The sequence below is a fragment of the Anomaloglossus baeobatrachus genome, chromosome 11 (assembly GCF_048569485.1).
Source record: "Anomaloglossus baeobatrachus isolate aAnoBae1 chromosome 11, aAnoBae1.hap1, whole genome shotgun sequence".
NCBI classification, from domain to species: Eukaryota; Metazoa; Chordata; class Amphibia; order Anura; family Aromobatidae; genus Anomaloglossus; species Anomaloglossus baeobatrachus.
In genome coordinates this window covers 4,027,144-4,049,389 of record NC_134363.1, presented here as the reverse complement: position 1 = coordinate 4,049,389, position 22,246 = coordinate 4,027,144, and the positions used below count along the sequence as shown (strand labels likewise).

The following is a 22,246-nucleotide window of genomic DNA, read 5'->3' as shown; positions in this document are numbered from 1 at the left end:
TGTCTCAGGTTCTGGGTCTCTTCTCTCCATTCTCTGCCTCTGTCTCAGGTTCTGGGTCTCTTCTCTCCATTCTCTGCCTCTGTCTCAGGTTCTGGGTCTCTTCTCCCCATTCTCTGCCTCTGTCTCAGGTTCTGGGTCTATTCTCACCATTCGCTGCCTCTGACTCAGGTTCTGGGTCTATTCTCACCATTCTCCGCCTCTGTCTCAGGTTCTGGGTCTCTTCTCTCCATTCTCTGCCTCTGTCTCAGGTTCTGGGTCTCTTCTCTCCATTCTCCGCCTCTGTCTCAGGTTCTGGGTCTCTTCTCCCCATTCTCCGCCTCTGTCTCAGGTTCTGGGTCTCTTCTCTCCATTCGCTGCCTCTGTCTCAGGTTCTGGGTCTCTTTTCTCCATTCTCTGCCTCTGTCTCAGGTTCTGGGTCTCTTCTCACCATTCTCTGCCTCTGTCTCAGGTTCTGGGTCTCTTTTCTCCATTCTCTGGCTCTGTCTCAGGTTCTGGATCTCTTCTCTCCATTCGCTGCCTCTGTCTCAGGTTCTGGGTCTCTTCTCCCCATTCTCTGCCTCTCTCAGGTTCTGGGTCTCATCTCCCCATTCGCTGCTTCTGTCTCAGGTTCTGGGTCTCTTCTCACCATTCTCTGCCTCTGTCTCAGGTTCTGGGTCTCTTCTCTCCATTCGCTGCCTCTGTCTCAGGTTCTGGGTCTCTTCTCCCCATTCGCTGCCTCTGTCTCACGTTCTGGGTCTCTTCTCACCATTCGCTGCCTCTGTCTCAGGTTCTGGGTCTCTTCTCTCCATTCGCTGTTTCTGTCTCAGGTTCTGGGTCTCTTCTCTCCATTCGCTGCCTCTGTCTCAGGTTCTGGGTCTCTTCTCTCCATTCTCCGCCTCTGTCTCAGGTTCTGGGTCTCTTCTCTCCATTCGCTGTTTCTGTCTCAGGTTCTGGGTCTCTTCTCTCCATTCGCTGCCTCTGTCTCAGGTTCTGGGTCTCTTCTCCCCATTCGCTGCCTCTGTCTCAGGTTCTGGGTCTCTTCTCTCCATTCGCTGTTTCTGTCTCAGGTTCTGGGTCTCTTCTCCCCATTCGCTGCTTCTGTCTCAGGTTCTGGGTCTCTTCTCCCCATTCGCTGCCTCTGTCTCAGGTTCTGGGTCTCTTCTCCCCATTCGCTGCCTCTGTCTCAGGTTCTGGGTCTCTTCTCACCATTCGCTGCCTCTGTCTCAGGTTCTGGGTCTCTTCTCTCCATTCGCTGTTTCTGTCTCAGGTTCTGGGTCTCTTCTCACCATTCGCTGTCTCTGTCTCAGGTTCTGGGTCTCGTCTCTTCTCCCCATTCTCTGCCTCTGTCTCAGGTTCTGGATCTCTTCTCCCCATTCGCTGCCTCTGTCTCAGGTTCTGGGTCTCTTCTCCCCATTCGCTGCCTCTGTCTCAGGTTCTGGGTCTCTTCTCTCCATTCTCCGCCTCTGTCTCAGGTTCTGGGTCTCTTCTCCCCATTCTCTGCCTCTGTCTCAGGTTCTGGGTCTCTTCTCACCATTCTCTGCCTCAGGTTCTGGGTCTCTTCTCTCCATTCTCCGCCTCTGTCTCAGGTTCTGGGTCTCTTCTCTCCATTCTCTGCCTCTGTCTCAGGTTCTGGGTCTCTTCTCACCATTCGCTGTTTCTGTCTCAGGTTCTGGGTCTCTTCTCCCCATTCGCTGCCTCTGTCTCAGGTTCTGGATCTCTTCTCCCCATTCGCTGCCTCTGTCTCAGGTTCTGGGTCTCTTCTCTCCATTCTCTGCCTCTGTCTCAGATTCTGGGTCTCTTCTCTCCATTCTCTGCCTCTGTCTCAGGTTCTGGGTCTCTTCTCCCCATTCTCTGCCTCTGTCTCAGGTTCTGGGTCTCTTCTCACCATTCTCTGCCTCAGGTTCTGGGTCTCTTCTCTCCATTCTCCGCCTCTGTCTCAGGTTCTGGGTCTCTTCTCTCCATTCTCTGCCTCTGTCTCAGGTTCTGGGTCTCTTCTCACCATTCGCTGCCTCTGTCTCAGGTTCTGGATCTCTTCTCCCCATTCGCTGCCTCTGTCTCAGGTTCTGGGTCTCTTCTCTCCATTCTCTGCCTCTGTCTCAGGTTCTGGGTCTCTTCTCCCCATTCTCTGCCTCTGTCTCAGGTTCTGGGTCTCTTCTCACCATTCGCTGCCTCTGTCTCAGGTTCTGGGTCTCTTCTCTCCATTCTCCGCCTCTGTCTCAGGTTCTGGGTCTCTGCTCACCATTCGCTGCCTCTGTCTCAGGTTCTGGGTCTCTTCTCTCCATTCTCTGCCTCTGTCTCAGGTTCTGGGTCTCTTCTCTCCATTCTCTGCCTCTGTCTCAGGTTCTGGGTCTCTTCTCCCCATTCTCTGCCTCTGTCTCAGGTTCTGGATCTCTTCTCACCATTCGCTGCCTCTGTCTCAGGTTCTGGGTCTCTTCTCTCCATTCTCTGCCTCTGTCTCAGGTTCTGGGTCTCTTCTCACCATTCGCTGTTTCTGTCTCAGGTTCTGGGTCTCTTCTCTCCATTCGCTGCCTCTGTCTCAGGTTCTGGGTCTCTTCTCTCCATTCGCTGCCTCTGTCTCAGGTTCTGGGTCTCTTCTCCCCATTCGCTGCCTCTGTCTCAGGTTCTGGGTCTCTTCTCTCCATTCTCTGCCTCTGTCTCAGGTTCTGGGTCTCTTCTCTCCATTCTCTGCCTCTGTCTCAGGTTCTGGGTCTCTTCTCACCATTCGCTGTTTCTGTCTCAGGTTCTGGGTCTCTTCTCTCCATTCGCTGCCTCTGTCTCAGGTTCTGGGTCTCTTCTCCCCATTCTCTGCCTCTGTCTCAGGTTCTGGGTCTCTTCTCACCATTCTCTGTCTCAGGTTCTGGGTCTCTTCTCCCCATTCGCTGCCTCTGTCTCAGGTTCTGGGTCTCTTCTCCCCATTCGCTGCCTCTGTCTCAGGTTCTGGGTCTCTTCTCACCATTCGCTGTTTCTGTCTCAGGTTCTGGGTCTCTTCTCACCATTCTCTGCCTCTGTCTCAGGTTCTGGGTCTCTTCTCCCCATTCGCTGCCTCTGTCTCAGGTTCTGGGTCTCTTCTCTCCATTCTCTGCCTCTGTCTCAGGTTCTGGGTCTCTTCTCTCCATTCTCTGCCTCTGTCTCAGGTTCTGGGTCTCTTCTCACCATTCGCTGCCTCTGTCTCAGGTTCTGGGTCTCTTCTCCCCATTCTCTGCCTCTGTCTCAGGTTCTGGGTCTCTTCTCACCATTCTCTGTCTCAGGTTCTGGGTCTCTTCTCTCCATTCTCCGCCTCTGTCTCAGGTTCTGGGTCTCTTCTCTCCATTCTCCGCCTCTGTCTCAGGTTCTGGGTCTCTTCTCTCCATTCTCTGCCTCTGTCTCAGGTTCTGGGTCTCTTCTCTCCATTCGCTGCCTCTGTCTCAGGTTCTGGGTCTCTTCTCCCCATTCGCTGCCTCTGTCTCAGGTTCTGGGTCTCTTCTCACCATTCGCTGTTTCTGTCTCAGGTTCTGGGTCTCTTCTCACCATTCTCTGCCTCTGTCTCAGGTTCTGGGTCTCTTCTCCCCATTCTCTGCCTCTGTCTCAGGTTCTGGGTCTCTTCTCCCCATTCTCTGCCTCTGTCTCAGGTTCTGGGTCTCTTCTCACCATTCGCTGTTTCTGTCTCAGGTTCTGGGTCTCTTCTCTCCATTCTCTGCCTCTGTCTTAGGTTCTGGGTCTCTTCTCCCCATTCGCTGCCTCTGTCTCAGGTTCTGGGTCTCTTCTCTCCATTCGCTGCCTCTGTCTCAGGTTCTGGGTCTCTTCTCACCATTCTCTGCCTCTGTCTCAGGTTCTGGGTCTCTTCTCCCCATTCTCTGCCTCTGTCTCAGGTTCTGGATCTCTTCTCACCATTCGCTGCCTCTGTCTCAGGTTCTGGGTCTCTTCTCACCATTCGCTGTTTCTGTCTCAGGTTCTGGGTCTCTTCTCCCCATTCGCTGCCTCTGTCTCAGGTTCTGGGTCTCTTCTCTCCATTCGCTGCCTCTGTCTCAGGTTCTGGGTCTCTTCTCACCATTCTCTGCCTCTGTCTCAGGTTCTGGATCTCTTCTCCCCATTCGCTGCCTCTGTCTCAGGTTCTGGGTCTCTTCTCTCCATTCTCTGCCTCTGTCTCAGGTTCTGGGTCTCTTCTCACCATTCGCTGTTTCTGTCTCAGGTTCTGGGTCTCTTCTCTCCATTCGCTGCCTCTGTCTCAGGTTCTGGGTCTCTTCTCACCATTCGCTGCCTCTGTCTCAGGTTCTGGGTCTCTTCTCCCCATTCTCTGCCTCTGTCTCAGGTTCTGGGTCTCTTCTCACCATTCTCTGCCTCTGTCTCAGGTTCTGGGTCTCTTCTCCCCATTCGCTGCCTCTGTCTCAGGTTCTGGGTCTCTTCTCCCCATTCGCTGCCTCTGTCTCAGGTTCTGGGTCTCTTCTCCCCATTCGCTGTTTCTGTCTCAGGTTCTGGGTCTCTTCTCACCATTCTCTGCCTCTGTCTCAGGTTCTGGGTCTCTTCTCCCCATTCTCCGCCTCTGTCTCAGGTTCTGGATCTCTTCTCTCCATTCTCCGCCTCTGTCTCAGGTTCTGGGTCTCTTCTCCCCATTCTCTGCCTCTGTCTCAGGTTCTGGGTCTCTTCTCCCCATTCTCTGCCTCTGTCTCAGGTTCTGGATCTCTTCTCTCCATTCTCCGCCTCTGTCTCAGGTTCTGGGTCTCTTCTCCCCATTCTCCGCCTCTGTCTCAGGTTCTGGGTCTCTTCTCCCCATTCTCCGCCTCTGTCTCAGGTTCTGGGTCTCTTCTCTCCATTCTCTGCCTCTGTCTCAGGTTCTGGATCTCTTCTCACCATTCGCTGCCTCTGTCTCAGGTTCTGGGTCTCTTCTCTCCATTCTCTGCCTCTGTCTCAGGATCTGGATCTCTTCTCACCATTCTCTGCCTCTGTCTCAGGTTCTGGGTCTCTTCTCCCCATTCTCTGCCTCTGTCTCAGGTTCTGGGTCTCTTCTCCCCATTCGCTGCCTCTGTCTCAGGTTCTGGGTCTCTTCTCCCCATTCGCTGCCTCTGTCTCAGGTTCTGGGTCTCTTCTCCCCATTCTCTGCCTCTGTTTCAGGTTCTGGGTCTCTTCTCTCCATTCGCTGCCTCTGTCTCAGGTTCTGGGTCTCTTCTCTCCATTCTCTGCCTCTGTCTCAGGTTCTGGGTCTCTTCTCACCATTCTCTGCCTCTGTCTCAGGTTCTGGGTCTCTTCTCATCATTCGCTGTTTCTGTCTCAGGTTCTGGGTCTCTTCTCTCCATTCTCTGCCTCTGTCTCAGGTTCTGGGTCTCTTCTCATCATTCGCTGCCTCTGTCTCAGGTTCTGGGTCTCTTCTCCCCATTCGCTGCCTCTGTCTCAGGTTCTGGGTCTCTTCTCTCCATTCGCTGCCTCTGTCTCAGGTTCTGGGTCTCTTCTCCCCATTCGCTGCCTCTGTCTCAGGTTCTGGGTCTCTTCTCACCATTCGCTGCCTCTGTCTTAGGTTCTGGGTCTCTTCTCACCATTCGCTGCCTCTGTCTCAGGTTCTGGGCCTCTTCTCACCATTCGCTGCCTCTGTCTCAGGTTCTGGGTCTCTTCTCTCCATTCTCTGCCTCTGTCTCAGGTTCTGGGTCTCTTCTCTCCATTCTCTGCCTCTGTCTCAGGTTCTGGGTCTCTTCTCCCCATTCTCTGCCTCTGTCTCAGGTTCTGGGTCTCTTCTCACCATTCTCTGCCTCTGTCTCAGGTTCTGGGTCTCTTCTCCCCATTCTCTGCCTCTGTCTCAGGTTCTGGATCTCTTCTCACCATTCGCTGCCTCTGTCTCAGGTTCTGGGTCTCTTCTCTCCATTCTCTGCCTCTGTCTCAGGATCTGGATCTCTTCTCACCATTCTCTGCCTCTGTCTCAGGTTCTGGGTCTCTTCTCCCCATTCTCTGCCTCTGTCTCAGGTTCTGGGTCTCTTCTCCCCATTCGCTGCCTCTGTCTCAGGTTCTGGGTCTCTTCTCCCCATTCGCTGCCTCTGTCTCAGGTTCTGGGTCTCTTCTCCCCATTCTCTGCCTCTGTTTCAGGTTCTGGGTCTCTTCTCTCCATTCGCTGCCTCTGTCTCAGGTTCTGGGTCTCTTCTCTCCATTCTCTGCCTCTGTCTCAGGTTCTGGGTCTCTTCTCCCCATTCTCTGCCTCTGTCTCAGGTTCTGGGTCTCTTCTCATCATTCGCTGCCTCTGTCTCAGGTTCTGGGTCTCTTCTCCCCATTCGCTGCCTCTGTCTCAGGTTCTGGGTCTCTTCTCTCCATTCGCTGCCTCTGTCTCAGGTTCTGGGTCTCTTCTCCCCATTCGCTGCCTCTGTCTCAGGTTCTGGGTCTCTTCTCACCATTCGCTGCCTCTGTCTTAGGTTCTGGGTCTCTTCTCACCATTCGCTGCCTCTGTCTCAGGTTCTGGGCCTCTTCTCACCATTCGCTGCCTCTGTCTCAGGTTCTGGGTCTCTTCTCTCCATTCTCTGCCTCTGTCTCAGGTTCTGGGTCTCTTCTCTCCATTCTCTGCCTCTGTCTCAGGTTCTGGGTCTCTTCTCCCCATTCTCTGCCTCTGTCTCAGGTTCTGGGTCTCTTCTCACCATTCGCTGTTTCTGTCTCAGGTTCTGGGTCTCTTCTCACCATTCGCTGCCTCTGTCTCAGGTTCTGGGTCTCTTCTCTCCATTCGCTGCCTCTGTCTCAGGTTCTGGGTCTCTTCTCTCCATTCTCTGCCTCTGTCTCAGGTTCTGGATCTCTTCTCTCCATTCGCTGCCTCTGTCTCAGGTTCTGGATCTCTTCTCTCCATTCTCTGCCTCTGTCTCAGGTTCTGGGTCTCTTCTCCCCATTCGCTGTTTCTGTCTCAGGTTCTGGGTCTCTTCTCACCATTCGCTGCCTCTGTCTTAGGTTCTGGGTCTCTTCTCTCCATTCGCTGCCTCTGTCTCAGGTTCTGGATCTCTTCTCTCCATTCGCTGCCTCTGTCTCAGGTTCTGGGTCTCTTCTCTCCATTCGCTGCCTCTGTCTCTGGTTCTGGGTCTCTTCTCATTATTCGCTGCCTCTGTCTCAGGTTCTGGGTCTCTTCTCCCCATTCTCTGCCTCTGTCTCTGGTTCTGGGCCTCTTCTCACCATTCTCTGCCTCTGTCTCAGGTTCTGGGTCTCTTCTCACCATTCTCTGCCTCTGTCTCAGGTTCTGGGTCTCTTCTCTCCATTCTCTGCCTCTGTCTCTGGTTCTGGGTCTCTTCTCTCCATTCTCTGCCTCTGTCTCAGGTTCTGGGTCTCTTCTCTCCATTCGCTGCCTCTGTCTCAGGTTCTGGGTCTCTTCTCTCCATTCGCTGCCTCTGTCTGAGGTTCTGGGTCTCTTCTCATTATTCGCTGCCTCTGTCTCAGGTTCTGGGTCTCTTCTCCCCATTCTCTGCCTCTCTCTCTGGTTCTGGGCCTCTTCTCACCATTCTCTGCCTCTGTCTCAGGTTCTGGGTCTCTTCTCACCATTCTCTGCCTCTGTCTTAGGTTCTGGGTCTCTTCTCTCCATTCTCTGCCTCTGTCTCTGGTTCTGGGTCTCTTCTCTCCATTCTCTGCCTCTGTCTCAGGTTCTGGGTCTCTTCTCTCCATTCGCTGCCTCTGTCTCAGGTTCTGGGTCTCTTCTCCCCATTCTCTGCCTCTGTCTCAGGTTCTGGGTCTTTTCTCACCATTCGCTGCCTCTGTCTCAGGTTCTGGATCTCTTCTCATCATTCTCTGCCTCTGGCTCAGGTTCTGGGTCTCTTCTCTCCATTCTCTGCCTCTGTCTCAGGTTCTGGGTCTCTTCTCTCCATTCGCTGCCTCTGTCTCAGGTTCTGGGTCTCTTCTCCCCATTCTCTGCCTCTGTCTCAGGTTCTGGGTCTCTTCTCCCCATTCGCTGCCTCTGTCTCAGGTTCTGGGTCTCTTCTCACCATTCTCTGCCTCTGTCTCAGGTTCTGGGTCTCTTCTCCCCATTCTCTGCCTCTGTCTCAGGTTCTGGGTCTCTTCTCACCATTCGCTGCCTCTGTCTCAGGTTCTGGATCTCTTCTCTCCATTCTCTGCCTCTGTCTCAGGTTCTGGGTCTCTTCTCTCCATTCTCTGCCTCTGTCTCAGGTTCTGGGTCTCTTCTCCCCATTCTCTGCCTCTGTCTCAGGTTCTGGGTCTCTTCTCCCCATTCTCTGCCTCTGTCTCAGGTTCTGGGTCTCTTCTCACCATTCGCTGCCTCTGTCTCAGGTTCTGGATCTCTTCTCTCCATTCTCTGCCTCTGTCTCAGGTTCTGGGTCTCTTCTCCCCATTCGCTGCCTCTGTCTCAGGTTCTGGGTCTCTTCTCTCCATTCTCTGCCTCTGTCTCAGGTTCTGGATCTCTTCTCTCCATTCTCTGCCTCTGTCTCAGGTTCTGGGTCTCTTCTCCCCATTCGCTGTTTCTGTCTCAGGTTCTGGGTCTCTTCTCACCATTCGCTGCCTCTGTCTTAGGTTCTGGGTCTCTTCTCTCCATTCGCTGCCTCTGTCTCAGGTTCTGGATCTCTTCTCTCCATTCGCTGCCTCTGTCTCAGGTTCTGGGTCTCTTCTCTCCATTCGCTGCCTCTGTCTGAGGTTCTGGGTCTCTTCACATTATTCGCTGCCTCTGTCTCAGGTTCTGGGTCTCTTCTCTCCATTCGCTGCCTCTGTCTGAGGTTCTGGGTCTCTTCACATTATTCGCTGCCTCTGTCTCAGGTTCTGGGTCTCTTCTCCCCATTCTCTGCCTCTGTCTCAGGTTCTGGGTCTCTTCTCCCCATTCTCTGCCTCTGTCTCTGGTTCTGGGTCTCTTCTCTCCATTCTCTGCCTCTGTCTCAGGTTCTGGGTCTCTTCTCTCCATTCTCTGCCTCTGTCTCAGGTTCTGGGTCTCTTCTCTCCATTCGCTGCCTCTGTCTCAGGTTCTGGGTCTCTTCTCACCATTCGCTGCCTCTGTCTCAGGTTCTGGGTCTCTTCTCCCCATTCTCTGCCTCTGTCTCAGGTTCGGGGTCTCTTCTCACCATTCTCTGCCTCTGTCTCAGGTTCTGGGTCTCTTCTCCCCATTCGCTGCCTCTGTCTCAGGTTCTGGGTCTCTTCTCCCCATTCGCTGCCTCTGTCTCAGGTTCTGGGTCTCTTCTCCCCATTCGCTGTTTCTGTCTCAGGTTCTGGGTCTCTTCTCACCATTCTCTGCCTCTGTCTCAGGTTCTGGATCTCTTCTCACCATTCTCTGTCTCAGGTTCTGGGTCTCTTCTCTCCATTCGCTGCCTCTGTCTCAGGTTCTGGGTCTCTTCTCACCATTCGCTGCCTCTGTCTCAGGTTCTGGGTCTCTTCTCTCCATTCGCTGCCTCTGTCTCAGGTTCTGGGTCTCTTCTCACCATTCGCTGCCTCTGTCTCAGGTTCTGGGTCTCTTCTCCCCATTCGCTGTTTCTGTCTCAGGTTCTGGGTCTCTTCTCCCCATTCGCTGCCTCTGTCTCAGGTTCTGGGTCTCTTCTCCCCATTCGCTGCCTCTGTCTCAGGTTCTGGGTCTCTTCTCTCCATTCTCTGCCTCTGTCTCAGGTTCTGGGTCTCTTCTCTCCATTCTCTGCCTCTGTCTCAGGTTCTGGGTCTCTTCTCACCATTCGCTGTTTCTGTCTCAGGTTCTGGGTCTCTTCTCTCCATTCGCTGCCTCTGTCTCAGGTTCTGGGTCTCTTCTCACCATTCGCTGCCTCTGTCTCAGGTTCTGGGTCTCTTCTCCCCATTCTCTGCCTCTGTCTCAGGTTCTGGGTCTCTTCTCACCATTCTCTGCCTCTGTCTCAGGTTCTGGGTCTCTTCTCCCCATTCGCTGCCTCTGTCTCAGGTTCTGGGTCTCTTCTCCCCATTCGCTGCCTCTGTCTCAGGTTCTGGGTCTCTTCTCACCATTCGCTGTTTCTGTCTCAGGTTCTGGGTCTCTTCTCACCATTCTCTGCCTCTGTCTCAGGTTCTGGGTCTCTTCTCCCCATTCTCTGCCTCTGTCTCAGGTTCTGGATCTCTTCTCACCATTCGCTGCCTCTGTCTCAGGTTCTGGGTCTCTTCTCCCCATTCGCTGCCTCTGTCTCAGGATCTGGATCTCTTCTCACCATTCTCTGCCTCTGTCTCAGGTTCTGGGTCTCTTCTCCCCATTCTCTGCCTCTGTCTCAGGTTCTGGGTCTCTTCTCATCATTCGCTGTTTCTGTCTCAGGTTCTGGGTCTCTTCTCCCCATTCGCTGCCTCTGTCTCAGGTTCTGGGTCTCTTCTCTCCATTCGCTGCCTCTGTCTCAGGTTCTGGGTCTCTTCTCACCATTCGCTGCCTCTGTCTCAGGTTCTGGGTCTCTTCTCACCATTCGCTGCCTCTGTCTTAGGTTCTGGGTCTCTTCTCACCATTCGCTGCCTCTGTCTCAGGTTCTGGGCCTCTTCTCACCATTCGCTGTTTCTGTCTCAGGTTCTGGATCTCTTCTCACCATTCGCTGCCTCTGTCTCAGGTTCTGGGTCTCTTCTCCCCATTCGCTGCCTCTGTCTCAGGATCTGGATCTCTTCTCCCCATTCTCTGCCTCTGTCTCAGGTTCTGGGTCTCTTCTCCCCATTCTCTGCCTCTGTCTCAGGTTCTGGGTCTCTTCTCCCCATTCGCTGCCTCTGTCTCAGGTTCTGGGTCTCTTCTCCCCATTCGCTGCCTCTGTCTCAGGTTCTGGGTCTCTTCTCCCCATTCTCTGCCTCTGTCTCAGGTTCTGGGTCTCTTCTCTCCATTCTCTGCCTCTGTCTCAGGTTCTGGGTCTCTTCTCATCATTCGCTGTTTCTGTCTCAGGTTCTGGGTCTCTTCTCCCCATTCGCTGCCTCTGTCTCAGGTTCTGGGTCTCTTCTCACCATTCGCTGCCTCTGTCTCAGGTTCTGGGTCTCTTCTCCCCATTCGCTGTTTCTGTCTCAGGTTCTGGGTCTCTTCTCCCCATTCGCTGCCTCTGTCTCAGGTTCTGGGTCTCTTCTCCCCATTCGCTGCCTCTGTCTCAGGTTCTGGGTCTCTTCTCTCCATTCTCTGCCTCTGTCTCAGGTTCTGGGTCTCTTCTCTCCATTCTCTGCCTCTGTCTCAGGTTCTGGGTCTCTTCTCACCATTCGCTGTTTCTGTCTCAGGTTCTGGGTCTCTTCTCTCCATTCGCTGCCTCTGTCTCAGGTTCTGGGTCTCTTCTCACCATTCGCTGCCTCTGTCTCAGGTTCTGGGTCTCTTCTCCCCATTCTCTGCCTCTGTCTCAGGTTCTGGGTCTCTTCTCACCATTCTCTGCCTCTGTCTCAGGTTCTGGGTCTCTTCTCCCCATTCGCTGCCTCTGTCTCAGGTTCTGGGTCTCTTCTCCCCATTCGCTGCCTCTGTCTCAGGTTCTGGGTCTCTTCTCACCATTCGCTGTTTCTGTCTCAGGTTCTGGGTCTCTTCTCACCATTCTCTGCCTCTGTCTCAGGTTCTGGGTCTCTTCTCCCCATTCTCTGCCTCTGTCTCAGGTTCTGGATCTCTTCTCACCATTCGCTGCCTCTGTCTCAGGTTCTGGGTCTCTTCTCCCCATTCGCTGCCTCTGTCTCAGGATCTGGATCTCTTCTCACCATTCTCTGCCTCTGTCTCAGGTTCTGGGTCTCTTCTCCCCATTCTCTGCCTCTGTCTCAGGTTCTGGGTCTCTTCTCATCATTCGCTGTTTCTGTCTCAGGTTCTGGGTCTCTTCTCCCCATTCGCTGCCTCTGTCTCAGGTTCTGGGTCTCTTCTCTCCATTCGCTGCCTCTGTCTCAGGTTCTGGGTCTCTTCTCACCATTCGCTGCCTCTGTCTCAGGTTCTGGGTCTCTTCTCACCATTCGCTGCCTCTGTCTTAGGTTCTGGGTCTCTTCTCACCATTCGCTGCCTCTGTCTCAGGTTCTGGGCCTCTTCTCACCATTCGCTGTTTCTGTCTCAGGTTCTGGATCTCTTCTCACCATTCGCTGCCTCTGTCTCAGGTTCTGGGTCTCTTCTCCCCATTCGCTGCCTCTGTCTCAGGATCTGGATCTCTTCTCCCCATTCTCTGCCTCTGTCTCAGGTTCTGGGTCTCTTCTCCCCATTCTCTGCCTCTGTCTCAGGTTCTGGGTCTCTTCTCCCCATTCGCTGCCTCTGTCTCAGGTTCTGGGTCTCTTCTCCCCATTCGCTGCCTCTGTCTCAGGTTCTGGGTCTCTTCTCCCCATTCTCTGCCTCTGTCTCAGGTTCTGGGTCTCTTCTCTCCATTCTCTGCCTCTGTCTCAGGTTCTGGGTCTCTTCTCATCATTCGCTGTTTCTGTCTCAGGTTCTGGGTCTCTTCTCCCCATTCGCTGCCTCTGTCTCAGGTTCTGGGTCTCTTCTCTCCATTCGCTGCCTCTGTCTCAGGTTCTGGGTCTCTTCTCACCATTCGCTGCCTCTGTCTCAGGTTCTGGGTCTCTTCTCACCATTCGCTGCCTCTGTCTTAGGTTCTGGGTCTCTTCTCACCATTCGCTGCCTCTGTCTCAGGTTCTGGGCCTCTTCTCACCATTCGCTGCCTCTGTCTCAGGTTCTGGGTCTCTTCTCTCCATTCTCTGCCTCTGTCTCAGGTTCTGGGTCTCTTCTCTCCATTCTCTGCCTCTGTCTCAGGTTCTGGGTCTCTTCTCCCCATTCTCTGCCTCTGTCTCAGGTTCTGGGTCTCTTCTCACCATTCGCTGTTTCTGTCTCAGGTTCTGGGTCTCTTCTCACCATTCGCTGCCTCTGTCTTAGGTTCTGGGTCTCTTCTCTCCATTCGCTGCCTCTGTCTCAGGTTCTGGATCTCTTCTCTCCATTCGCTGCCTCTGTCTCAGGTTCTGGGTCTCTTCTCTCCATTCGCTGCCTCTGTCTGAGGTTCTGGGTCTCTTCTCATTATTCGCTGCCTCTGTCTCAGGTTCTGGGTCTCTTCTCCCCATTCTCTGCCTCTGTCTCTGGTTCTGGGCCTCTTCTCACCATTCTCTGTCTCAGGTTCTGGGTCTCTTCTCACCATTCTCTGCCTCTGTCTCAGGTTCTGGGTCTCTTCTCTCCATTCTCTGCCTCTGTCTCAGGTTCTGGGTCTCTTCTCTCCATTCTCTGCCTCTGTCTCAGGTTCTGGGTCTCTTCTCACCATTCGCTGTTTCTGTCTCAGGTTCTGGGTCTCTTCTCTCCATTCGCTGCCTCTGTCTCAGGTTCTGGGTCTCTTCTCACCATTCGCTGCCTCTGTCTCAGGTTCTGGGTCTCTTCTCCCCATTCTCTGCCTCTGTCTCAGGTTCTGGGTCTCTTCTCACCATTCTCTGCCTCTGTCTCAGGTTCTGGGTCTCTTCTCCCCATTCGCTGCCTCTGTCTCAGGTTCTGGGTCTCTTCTCTCCATTCTCTGCCTCTGTCTCAGGTTCTGGGTCTCTTCTCACCATTCGCTGTTTCTGTCTCAGGTTCTGGGTCTCTTCTCTCCATTCGCTGCCTCTGTCTCAGGTTCTGGGTCTCTTCTCACCATTCGCTGCCTCTGTCTCAGGTTCTGGGTCTCTTCTCACCATTCTCTGCCTCTGTCTCAGGTTCTGGGTCTCTTCTCCCCATTCGCTGCCTCTGTCTCAGGTTCTGGGTCTCTTCCCACCATTCTCTGCCTCTGTCTCAGGTTCTGGGTCTCTTCTCACCATTCGCTGTTTCTGTCTCAGGTTCTGGGTCTCTTCTCACCATTCTCTGCCTCTGTCTCAGGTTCTGGGTCTCTTCTCCCCATTCTTTGCCTCTGTCTCAGGTTCTGGATCTCTTCTCACCATTCGCTGCCTCTGTCTCAGGTTCTGGGTCTCTTCTCCCCGTTTGCTGCCTCTGTCTCAGGATCTGGGTCTCTTCTCCCCATTCTCTGCCTCTGTCTCAGGTTCTGGATCTCTTCTCACCATTCTCCGCCTCTGTCTCAGGTTCTGGGTCTCTTCTCACCATTCTCCGCCTCTGTCTCAGGTTCTGGGTCTCTTCTCCCCATTCTCTGCCTCTGTCTCAGGTTCTGGGTCTCTTCTCACCATTCGCTGTTTCTGTCTCAGGTTCTGGGTCTCTTCTCCCCATTCGCTGCCTCTGTCTCAGGTTCTGGGTCTCTTCTCCCCATTCTCTGCCTCTGTCTCAGGTTCTGGGTCTCTTCTCACCATTCGCTGTTTCTGTCTCAGGTTCTGGGTCTCTTCTCTCCATTCTCTGCCTCTGTCTCAGGTTCTGGGTCTCTTCTCACCATTCGCTGCCTCTGTCTTAGGTTCTGGGTCTCTTTTCCCCATTCGCTGCCTCTGTCTCAGGTTCTGGGTCTCTTCTCACCATTCGCTGCCTCTGTCTTAGGTTCTGGGTCTCTTCTCTCCATTCGCTGCCTCTGTCTCAGGTTCTGGGTCTCTTCTCACCATTCACCGGCTCGATGTCTTCTCACCATGCACCGGCTCGATGTCTTCTCACCATGCACCGGCTCGATGTCTTCTCACCATGCACCGGCTCGATGTCTTCTCACCATGCACCGGCTCGATGTCTTCTCACCATTCACCGGCTCGATGTCTTCTCACCATTCACCGGCTCGATGTTATCTCACCATGCACCGGCTGGATGTCTTCTCACCATGCACCGGCTGGATGTCTTCTCACCATGCACCGGCTCGATGTCTTCTCACCATGCACCGGCTCGATGTCTTCTCACCATGCACCGGCTCGATGTCTTCTCACCATGCACCGGCTCGATGTCTTCTCACCATGCACCAGCTCGATGTCTTCTCACCATTCATGTGTCTTTGTCTCCTCAGGCTAAATTCGAGTTGGTGACCTCAGAGGCTTCCTACGTGAATAGTTTGTCCATAGTTGTGGATCATTTCCTAAACTCTCCGGAGCTCAATGACTGTCTCGGTGCTCAGGAGAAGCAGTGGCTTTTCTCCAAACTTCCAGAAGTGAAGGAGATCAGCGAGAGGTGAGGACATGTTACTGCTCCTCTCACTTTTCTGTTGCCCCTGACGCTCATTTCGGACAGAATGGGGTAAATGTGACTTATTTCCAATCTCTAGAGAGGATTGTCAGTTGCCATTTGCTGCCTTCACTTTTCAAAATGAGCACGCTCCACATAGTGCGCAAATATTAGGGACACATGTAAATAACATGCGGGACTGATCGGAACGTGTAAAAGCCGATCCACCATGACGAGGTGTACCCCGTCCAGACGCCCGACCTTGTGTCAATGACATCAGTGGGAATAGGGGCAGAGAAGGACGGGGCCGACTGCAGATTTGCACCAAAATTTGCAACATTTTTTAGTGTGAAACTTTTTTGGAAATAGAAAATTTAACTTTTGCACAATGTGTGATGTTTGACGACATGATTTACACTAAAAACGATGGAGAACTGCTTGATAAATGTGGGCAACACGATTTCTAATTTTGACCACAAGGGGGCAGAAGACTAATGTAAAGGATGGTGGTTACTTGGGATCTCTGGTTGCTTTAAGGTTCCTGGCCGATCTAGAGGAGCGTCTGGAGGAAGACATCCTGAGGTTTGACGTTTGTGACATCGTGTTACTGCACTGCCCGGAGCTGCGCAGAGTTTACCTTCCGTACGTCACCAACCAGGCCTACCAAGAACAGACCTACCAGCGGCTGCTGTAAGTGCCACAGACACTGTGCGGGGTGGGCTCGCTCAGGAGTTGCCACAGACACTGTGCGGGGTGGGCTCGCTCAGGAGTTGCCACAGACACTGTGCGGGGTGGGCTCGCTCAGGGGTTGCCACAGACACTGTGCGGGGTGGGCTCGCTCAGGAGTTGCCACAGACACTGTGCGGGGTGGGCTCGCTCAGGAGTTGCCACAGACACTGTGCGGGGTGGGCTTGCTCAGGGGTTGCCACAGACACTGTGCGGGGTGGGCTCGCTCAGGGGTTGCCACAGACACTGTGCGGGGTGGGCTCGCTCAGGAGTTGCCACAGACACTGTGCGGGGTGGGCTCGCTCAGGAGTTGCCACAGACACTGTGCGGGGTGGGCTCGCTCAGGGGTTGCCACAGACACTGTGCGGGGTGGGCTCGCTCAGGGGTTGCCACAGACACTGTGCGGGGTGGGCTCGCTCAGGGGTTGCCACAGACACTGTGCGGGGTGGGCTCGCTCAGGGGTTGCCACAGACACTGTGCGGGGTGGGCTCGCTCAGGAGTTGCCACAGACACTGTGCGGGGTGGGCTCGCTCAGGGGTGGACCTCAATGTTGTGGTGTGAGTACCTCTCTATATATATATATACATATATATATATATATATATATATATATATATATATATATGTCTCGCCCCCTACAGACAGGAGAACACTCGCTTTCGCGGCGTCCTGGCCAAGCTGGAGGAAGATCAGGTCTGCCAGCGTCTGCCCCTGACCTCCTTCCTCATCCTGCCCTTCCAGAGGATCATGCGTCTGAAGATGCTGGTGGAGGTGGGTGGTGGTGGATCCGCTGACTGTAGGACATAGCGCCATGATATAGGAGGTTTATTATATGCCTTCCCCTCCCCGGCATTGTGTCTTCTGCAGAACATCTTGAAGCACACGGCCCCCGGGTCTCATAATGAAGAGACAGCGAGCCAAGCCTTCACCGAGCTCAAAAAGGTAAGCCGAGGGTGGGGGCTGGGAAAGGGGCGAGCACTGGGGGATTGTGGGTAAATGGCGCCATATAAAAGAATGTTAGATGGCAGCGTACCTGCCGCCCAGGTGAACTGCAGCACCACGATCCGCACACTCACTGTGCACAGGCGTCAAGGTGCAGGCATGCGTCTGCCACGCGGACCATCCTTCTGACATCAGTGTCTGCCAGTGATGCCGGCTTTTGGGCATTGGGGGCAGAATGCAACGTCCAGACGGCTGACATCTGCCTCTGTGTACCCAGCGCGGTGTTGTAGACTTGGTGACTACACTGGAGGCGACAGGCGGCTGAGATGTGACACCCGGGTGTGACCATATCGGGGAGGGGGGAGGCTGGATGTGGCTGAACATGTGGAGCCCATCTGGACTTCAGTGTGACGGAGCGGCAGATGGATGTAATCAGTGTGATAGAATTATAGGACCTGAAGCATCGGCCCAGGGCACAGAACGAGGACCTGAAGCATCGGCCCAGGGCACAGAACGAGGACCTGAAGCATCAGCCCAGGGCACAGAACGAGGACCTGAAGCATCGGCCCAGGGCACAGAACGAGGACCTGAAGCATCAGCCCAGGGCACAGAACGAGGACCTGAAGCATCGGCCTAGGGCACAGGGCGAGGACCTGAAGCATCGGCCTAGGGCACAGGGAGAGGACCTGAAGCATCGGCCTAGGGCACAGGGAGAGGACCTGAAGCATCAGCCTAGGGCACAGGGCGAGGACCTGAAGCATCGGCCTAGGGCACAGGGAGAGGACCTGAAGCATCAGCCCAGGGCACAGGGAGAGGACCTGAAGCATCGGCCTAGGGCACAGGGAGAGGACCTGAAGCATCAGCCTAGGGCACAGGGCGAGGACCTGAAGCATCGGCCTAGGGCACAGGGAGAGGACCTGAAGCATCGGCCTAGGGCACAGGGAGAGGACCTGAAGCATCGGCCTAGGGCACAGGGAGAGGACCTGAAGCATCAGCCCAGGGCACAGGGCGAGGACCTGAAGCATCGGCCCAGGGCACAGGGCGAGGACCTGAAGCATCGGCCTAGGGCACAGGGCAAGGACCTGAAGCATCGGCCTAGGGCACAGGGCGAGGACCTGAAGCATCGGCCCAGGGCACAGGGCGAGGACCTGAAGCATCGGCCCAGGGCGCGGGGCGAGGACCTGAAGCATCAGCCGAGGGCACAGGGCGAGGACCTGAAGCATCGGCCTAGGGCACAGGGCGAGGACCTGAAGCATCGGCCTAGGGCACAGGGCGAGGACCTGCATATGTAGGCAGGTGTCCTCACATCCAGTGATGAAATGTTCCTCCTCTATCAATGGTCTGGAGCGGGAGATCCTTTTTGTTTTATATTCTGGCTAGTCAGGGCCCTAAACAAATTTATAATATCTGTGATGTCATCACCAGAGGGCGGGGCTGTATATAAGGGGTGTGGTCTCATGTCTGATAACATATCATTATATCAGTGATGTCACCAGGGGGCGGGGCTGACACCTGCACACATGTATACAGGCTGGTTGTCAGCAGTGATGGATGGCTCGGCTGGAGAGGACTGTATTTTGTAGGATCCTTATTGTCTCGTCTTCTTCCTCAGCTGGTGAAGGAGTGTAACTCCAGCGTCCAGTCCATGAAGAGAACCGAGGAGCTGATTCATCTCAATAAGAAGATACACTTTGAGAGTAAGGTGAGGACTGGGACGTGTGGCGGTGAGGACGGGGGCGTGTGGCGGTGAGGACGGGGGCGTGTGGCGGTGAGGACTGGGGCGTGTGGCGGTGAGGACGGGGGCGTGTGGCGGTGAGGACGGGGGCGTGTGGCGGTGAGGACGGGGGCGTGTGGCGGTGAGGACGGGGGCGTGTGGCGGCGAGGACGGGGGCGTGTGGCGGCGAGGACGGGGGCGTGTGGCGGCGAGGACGGGGGCGTGTGGCGGTGAGGACGGGGGCGTGTGGCGGTGAGGACGGGGGCGTGTGGCGGCGAGGACCGGGGCGTATGGCGGTGCCGCCATCACTGTCACCGTGTGCTCAGACCCCTCCTATGATGAAGCTGACAATATGCTCCCTTCCTTGTTAATGGCGCTGGGCCCTTTTTCTCGGCCTCTGCAGATTTTCCCGCTGATCTCACAGTCTCGCTGGTTGGTGAAACACGGAGAACTGATAGAACTGGACATGCAGATCCCGAACACGGCCGGGTCACGGTTCAAGCTCTGCCCAAAACCCGTGTATCTGCACCTGTTCAACGACTGCCTCCTGCTCTCTAGGAAGAAAGAGTAAGTGCCACGCCAGCGGGGTGTACACAGGCGCCACTGAAATAAGACTGCCCCCAACTCTGACATCCCACCTCCTGAGCCCCCGCCCACAGGCTGTCCGGCCCCCCCTGCCACCGCGCAGGCTCTCTCCGGCCCCCCCTGCCTCCGCGCAGGCTCTCTCCGGCCCCCCTGCCTCTGCGCAGGCTCTCTCCGGCCCCCCTGCCTCTGCGCAGGCTCTCTCCGGCCCCCCCTGCCTCTGCGCAGGCTCTCTCCAGCCCCCCCTGCCTCTGCGCAGGCTCTCTCCGGCCCCCCTGCCTCTGCGCAGGCTCTCTCCGGCCCCCCTGCCTCTGCGCAGGCTCTCTCCGGCCCCCCTGCCTCCGCGCAGGCTCTCTCCGGCCCCCCCTGCCTCCGCGCAGGCTCTCTCCGGCCCCCCCTGCCTCCGCGCAGGCTCTCTCTGGCCCCCTCTGCCTCCGCGCAGGCTCTCTCCGGCCCCCCTGAACAGACCTCGGTAGCTAGTGAGTGGAGAGATGACTACAAATCTGTTAGGGCAGAGGAGCATGATCTACACGTGAAGGCGGCCATGCACATTACACAGCAGACTGATGAGTGAGCGCTCGTGTCACCAGTCACCACCATGTTGTCGTCCATACTGGCGCATACACAGACCCGCGTTTGGCATCTTTAGGCCCATTTATAAGAGGCTATTAGTTCATACAAGATGCTGGCCGCCGCTCGCTTACAGGCACGTGACGCGGCCGATACAAGCTGGACGACAATACGAGAAAAAAAGGCGATGAGTGGAGGAGGGAGACGACGGTTTAGGAGCCATAAACCTATTCTGCCAAAGGTCATAAGCGGCTGCGCCCCGCGGCTCCCCGGAGGTCTGCGCCCCGCGGCTCCCCGGAGGTCTGCGCCCCGCGGCTCCCCGGAGGTCTGCGCCCCGCGGCTCCCCGGAGGTCTGCGCCCCACGGCTCCTCGGAGGTCTGCGCCCCGCGGCTCCCCTGTGGGCTGCGCCCCGCGGCTCCCCGGAGGTCTGCGCCCCGCGGCTCCCCGGAGGTCTGCGCCCTGCGGCTCCCCTGTGGGCTGCGCCCCGCGGCTCCCCGGAGGTCTGCGCCCCGCGGCTCCCCGGAGGTCTGCGCCCCGCGGCTCCCCGGAGGGCTGCGCCCCGCGGCTCCCCGGAGGTCTGCGCCCCGCGGCTCCCCGGAGGTCTGCGCCCCGCGGCTCCCCGGAGGTCTGCGCCCCGCGGCTCCCCGGAGGTCTGCGCCCCGCGGCTCCCCGGAGGTCTGCGCCCCGCGGCTCCCCGGAGGTCTGCGCCCCGCGGCTCCCCAGAGGTCTGCGCCCCGCGGCTCCCCAGAGGTCTGCGCCCCGCGGCTCCCCAGAGGTCTGCGCCCCGCGGCTCCCCAGAGGTCTGCGCCCCGCGGCTCCCCAGAGGTCTGCGCCCCGCGGCTCCCCAGAGGGCTGCGCCTCGCGGCTCCCACGCCGGTGGTAATGCTGGAAACATTGCTGCTGTTTATGTATAGAGATTCCCAGAGAGCCGCCATATGAGGGCGCCCCAGGGTGATGCCGTCGTGTCGGTGGGGGAGGGGTGGGGGGTCTTATACATGTCACCCGGCTCCTTTGCTCAGTCTATAAATAGGTGAGGAGCTAAAAGTAGCACAAGTCGTAACCAGTGACGTCTGCGCACGGCCTCCGTCCCCTACGTTCCTCGGTTGCTAAGCAACAGCTAAAAATACCTAAAATATTATAATGTAGTAATTCAGCGATTGTGTCCTGGAGCAAAGTGATGATGGCGAGACGTGGAGCTGTTCCTCTACCGTCCTCTCCTTTCCCAGCCCCCTCTTCCTGTATCGTCCCCTCCTCGGGGGGGGGCGCAGCATGGACCGTCCCGGGGTCACTGTTTTGTCACTTGATACATTGTTTCCTTCCCGTGGGTCAGTGTTCTCTGTGCTCCGCAGGTTGGGGCGTTTCGCCGTCTTTGCGCACGCTCAGGTGTGTGACCTGAAGGTGACGGATCTGAGCTGGAAGTTGCAGGAGGTTCCCGGGGAAGTGTTCCACGTCCAGCTGTGCCACGAGCAGAAACCAAAACACCAGATACTGCTGCGAGCGCAGAGCGAGTGAGTGCGGGGTGCACCGCGGTACATCAGGGCGGGGGTCAGTAGGTGCAGGTGTCGTCCTTCCTCTATATCTGATGATGCCTCATGGTCTCCCCCTCCAGGAGTCAGAAGCAGCGCTGGATCTCAGCCATGTGTCCTTCAAACCCCCTCAGTGACCTCGAGAGCCTGGCGGAAAGTGAAGGTGAGACCGCCGGGCGTAATCAGGACGGAGCCTCCTCCCCCCCAATAATGTGTGCTGCGCCCCCGAACCACGCAACACACGTGCAACAGTCTCATCAACCTCCTCTCCTTCTAGATCCCCCACAAGTGCAATGTATAAAGGGGTACACCGCACAGGAGCACGACGAGCTGACCCTGGAGAAAGCCGACATCCTCCGCCTCACCGCCAAGACCACCGATGGTGAGCGACCGCCGTGCACCGCGCCACCGCTGATCTGTGCCACATGATGTCCTCAGTAACATTCCCGTACATAGGGGCAGTATTATAGTAGTTATATTCTTGTATATAGGGGCAGTATTATAGTAGTTATATTCTTGTATATAGGGGGCAGTATTATAGTAGTTATATTCTTGTATATAGGGGGCAGTATTATAGTAGTTATATTCTTGTATATAGGGGCAGTATTATAGTAGTTATATTCTTGTATATAGGAGCAGTATTATAATAGTTATATTCTTGTATATAGGGGCAGTATTATAGTAGTTATATTCTTGTATATAGGGGCAGTATTATAGTAGTTATATTCTTGTACATAGGGGCAGTATTATAGTAGTTATATTCTTGTATATAGGGGGCAGTATTATAGTAGTTATATCCTTGTATATAGGGGCAGTATTATAGTAGTTATATTCTTGTATATAGGAGCAGTATTATAATAGTTATATTCTTGTATATAGGGGCAGTATTATAGTAGTTATATTCTTGTATATAGGGGCAGTATTATAGTAGTTATATTCTTGTATATAGGAGCAGTATTATAATAGTTATATTCTTGTATATAGGGGCAGTATTATAGTAGTTATATTCTTGTATATAGGGGCAGTATTATAGTAGTTATATTCTTGTATATAGGAGCAGTATTATAGTAGTTATATTCTTGTACATAGGGGCAGTATTATAGTAGTTATATTCTTGTATATAGGGGGCAGTATTATAGTAGTTATATCCTTGTATATAGGGGCAGTATTATAGTAGTTATATTCTTGTATATAGGAGCAGTATTATAGTAGTTATATTCTTGTATATAGGGGCAGTATTATAGTAGTTATATTCTTGTACATAGGGGCAGTATTATAGTAGTTATATTCTTGTACATAGGGGCAGTATTATAGCAGTTATATTCTTGTATATAGGGGCAGTATTATAGTAGTTATATTCTTGTACAT

The 22,246-nt window shown here is 54.9% G+C and overlaps 1 protein-coding gene across 3 annotated transcripts in view; it reads left to right on the top strand.

Moving 5' to 3' along the window:
* Nucleotides 1–22,246, top strand: part of ARHGEF19 (Rho guanine nucleotide exchange factor 19) — a 138,864-nt gene that overhangs the window by 107,150 nt on the left and 9,468 nt on the right. For all 3 annotated transcript variants that reach the window (XM_075329299.1, XM_075329300.1, XM_075329298.1), the window contains 9 exons: nucleotides 14,664–14,824; nucleotides 15,356–15,508; nucleotides 16,186–16,315; nucleotides 16,412–16,486; nucleotides 18,099–18,188; nucleotides 18,604–18,767; nucleotides 20,702–20,860; nucleotides 20,962–21,041; nucleotides 21,156–21,260. In XM_075329299.1, coding sequence (XP_075185414.1) covers nucleotides 14,664–14,824; nucleotides 15,356–15,508; nucleotides 16,186–16,315; nucleotides 16,412–16,486; nucleotides 18,099–18,188; nucleotides 18,604–18,767; nucleotides 20,702–20,860; nucleotides 20,962–21,041; nucleotides 21,156–21,260 — 1,117 coding nt within the window. The remainder of the gene's footprint in view (nucleotides 1–14,663; nucleotides 14,825–15,355; nucleotides 15,509–16,185; nucleotides 16,316–16,411; nucleotides 16,487–18,098; nucleotides 18,189–18,603; nucleotides 18,768–20,701; nucleotides 20,861–20,961; nucleotides 21,042–21,155; nucleotides 21,261–22,246) is intronic.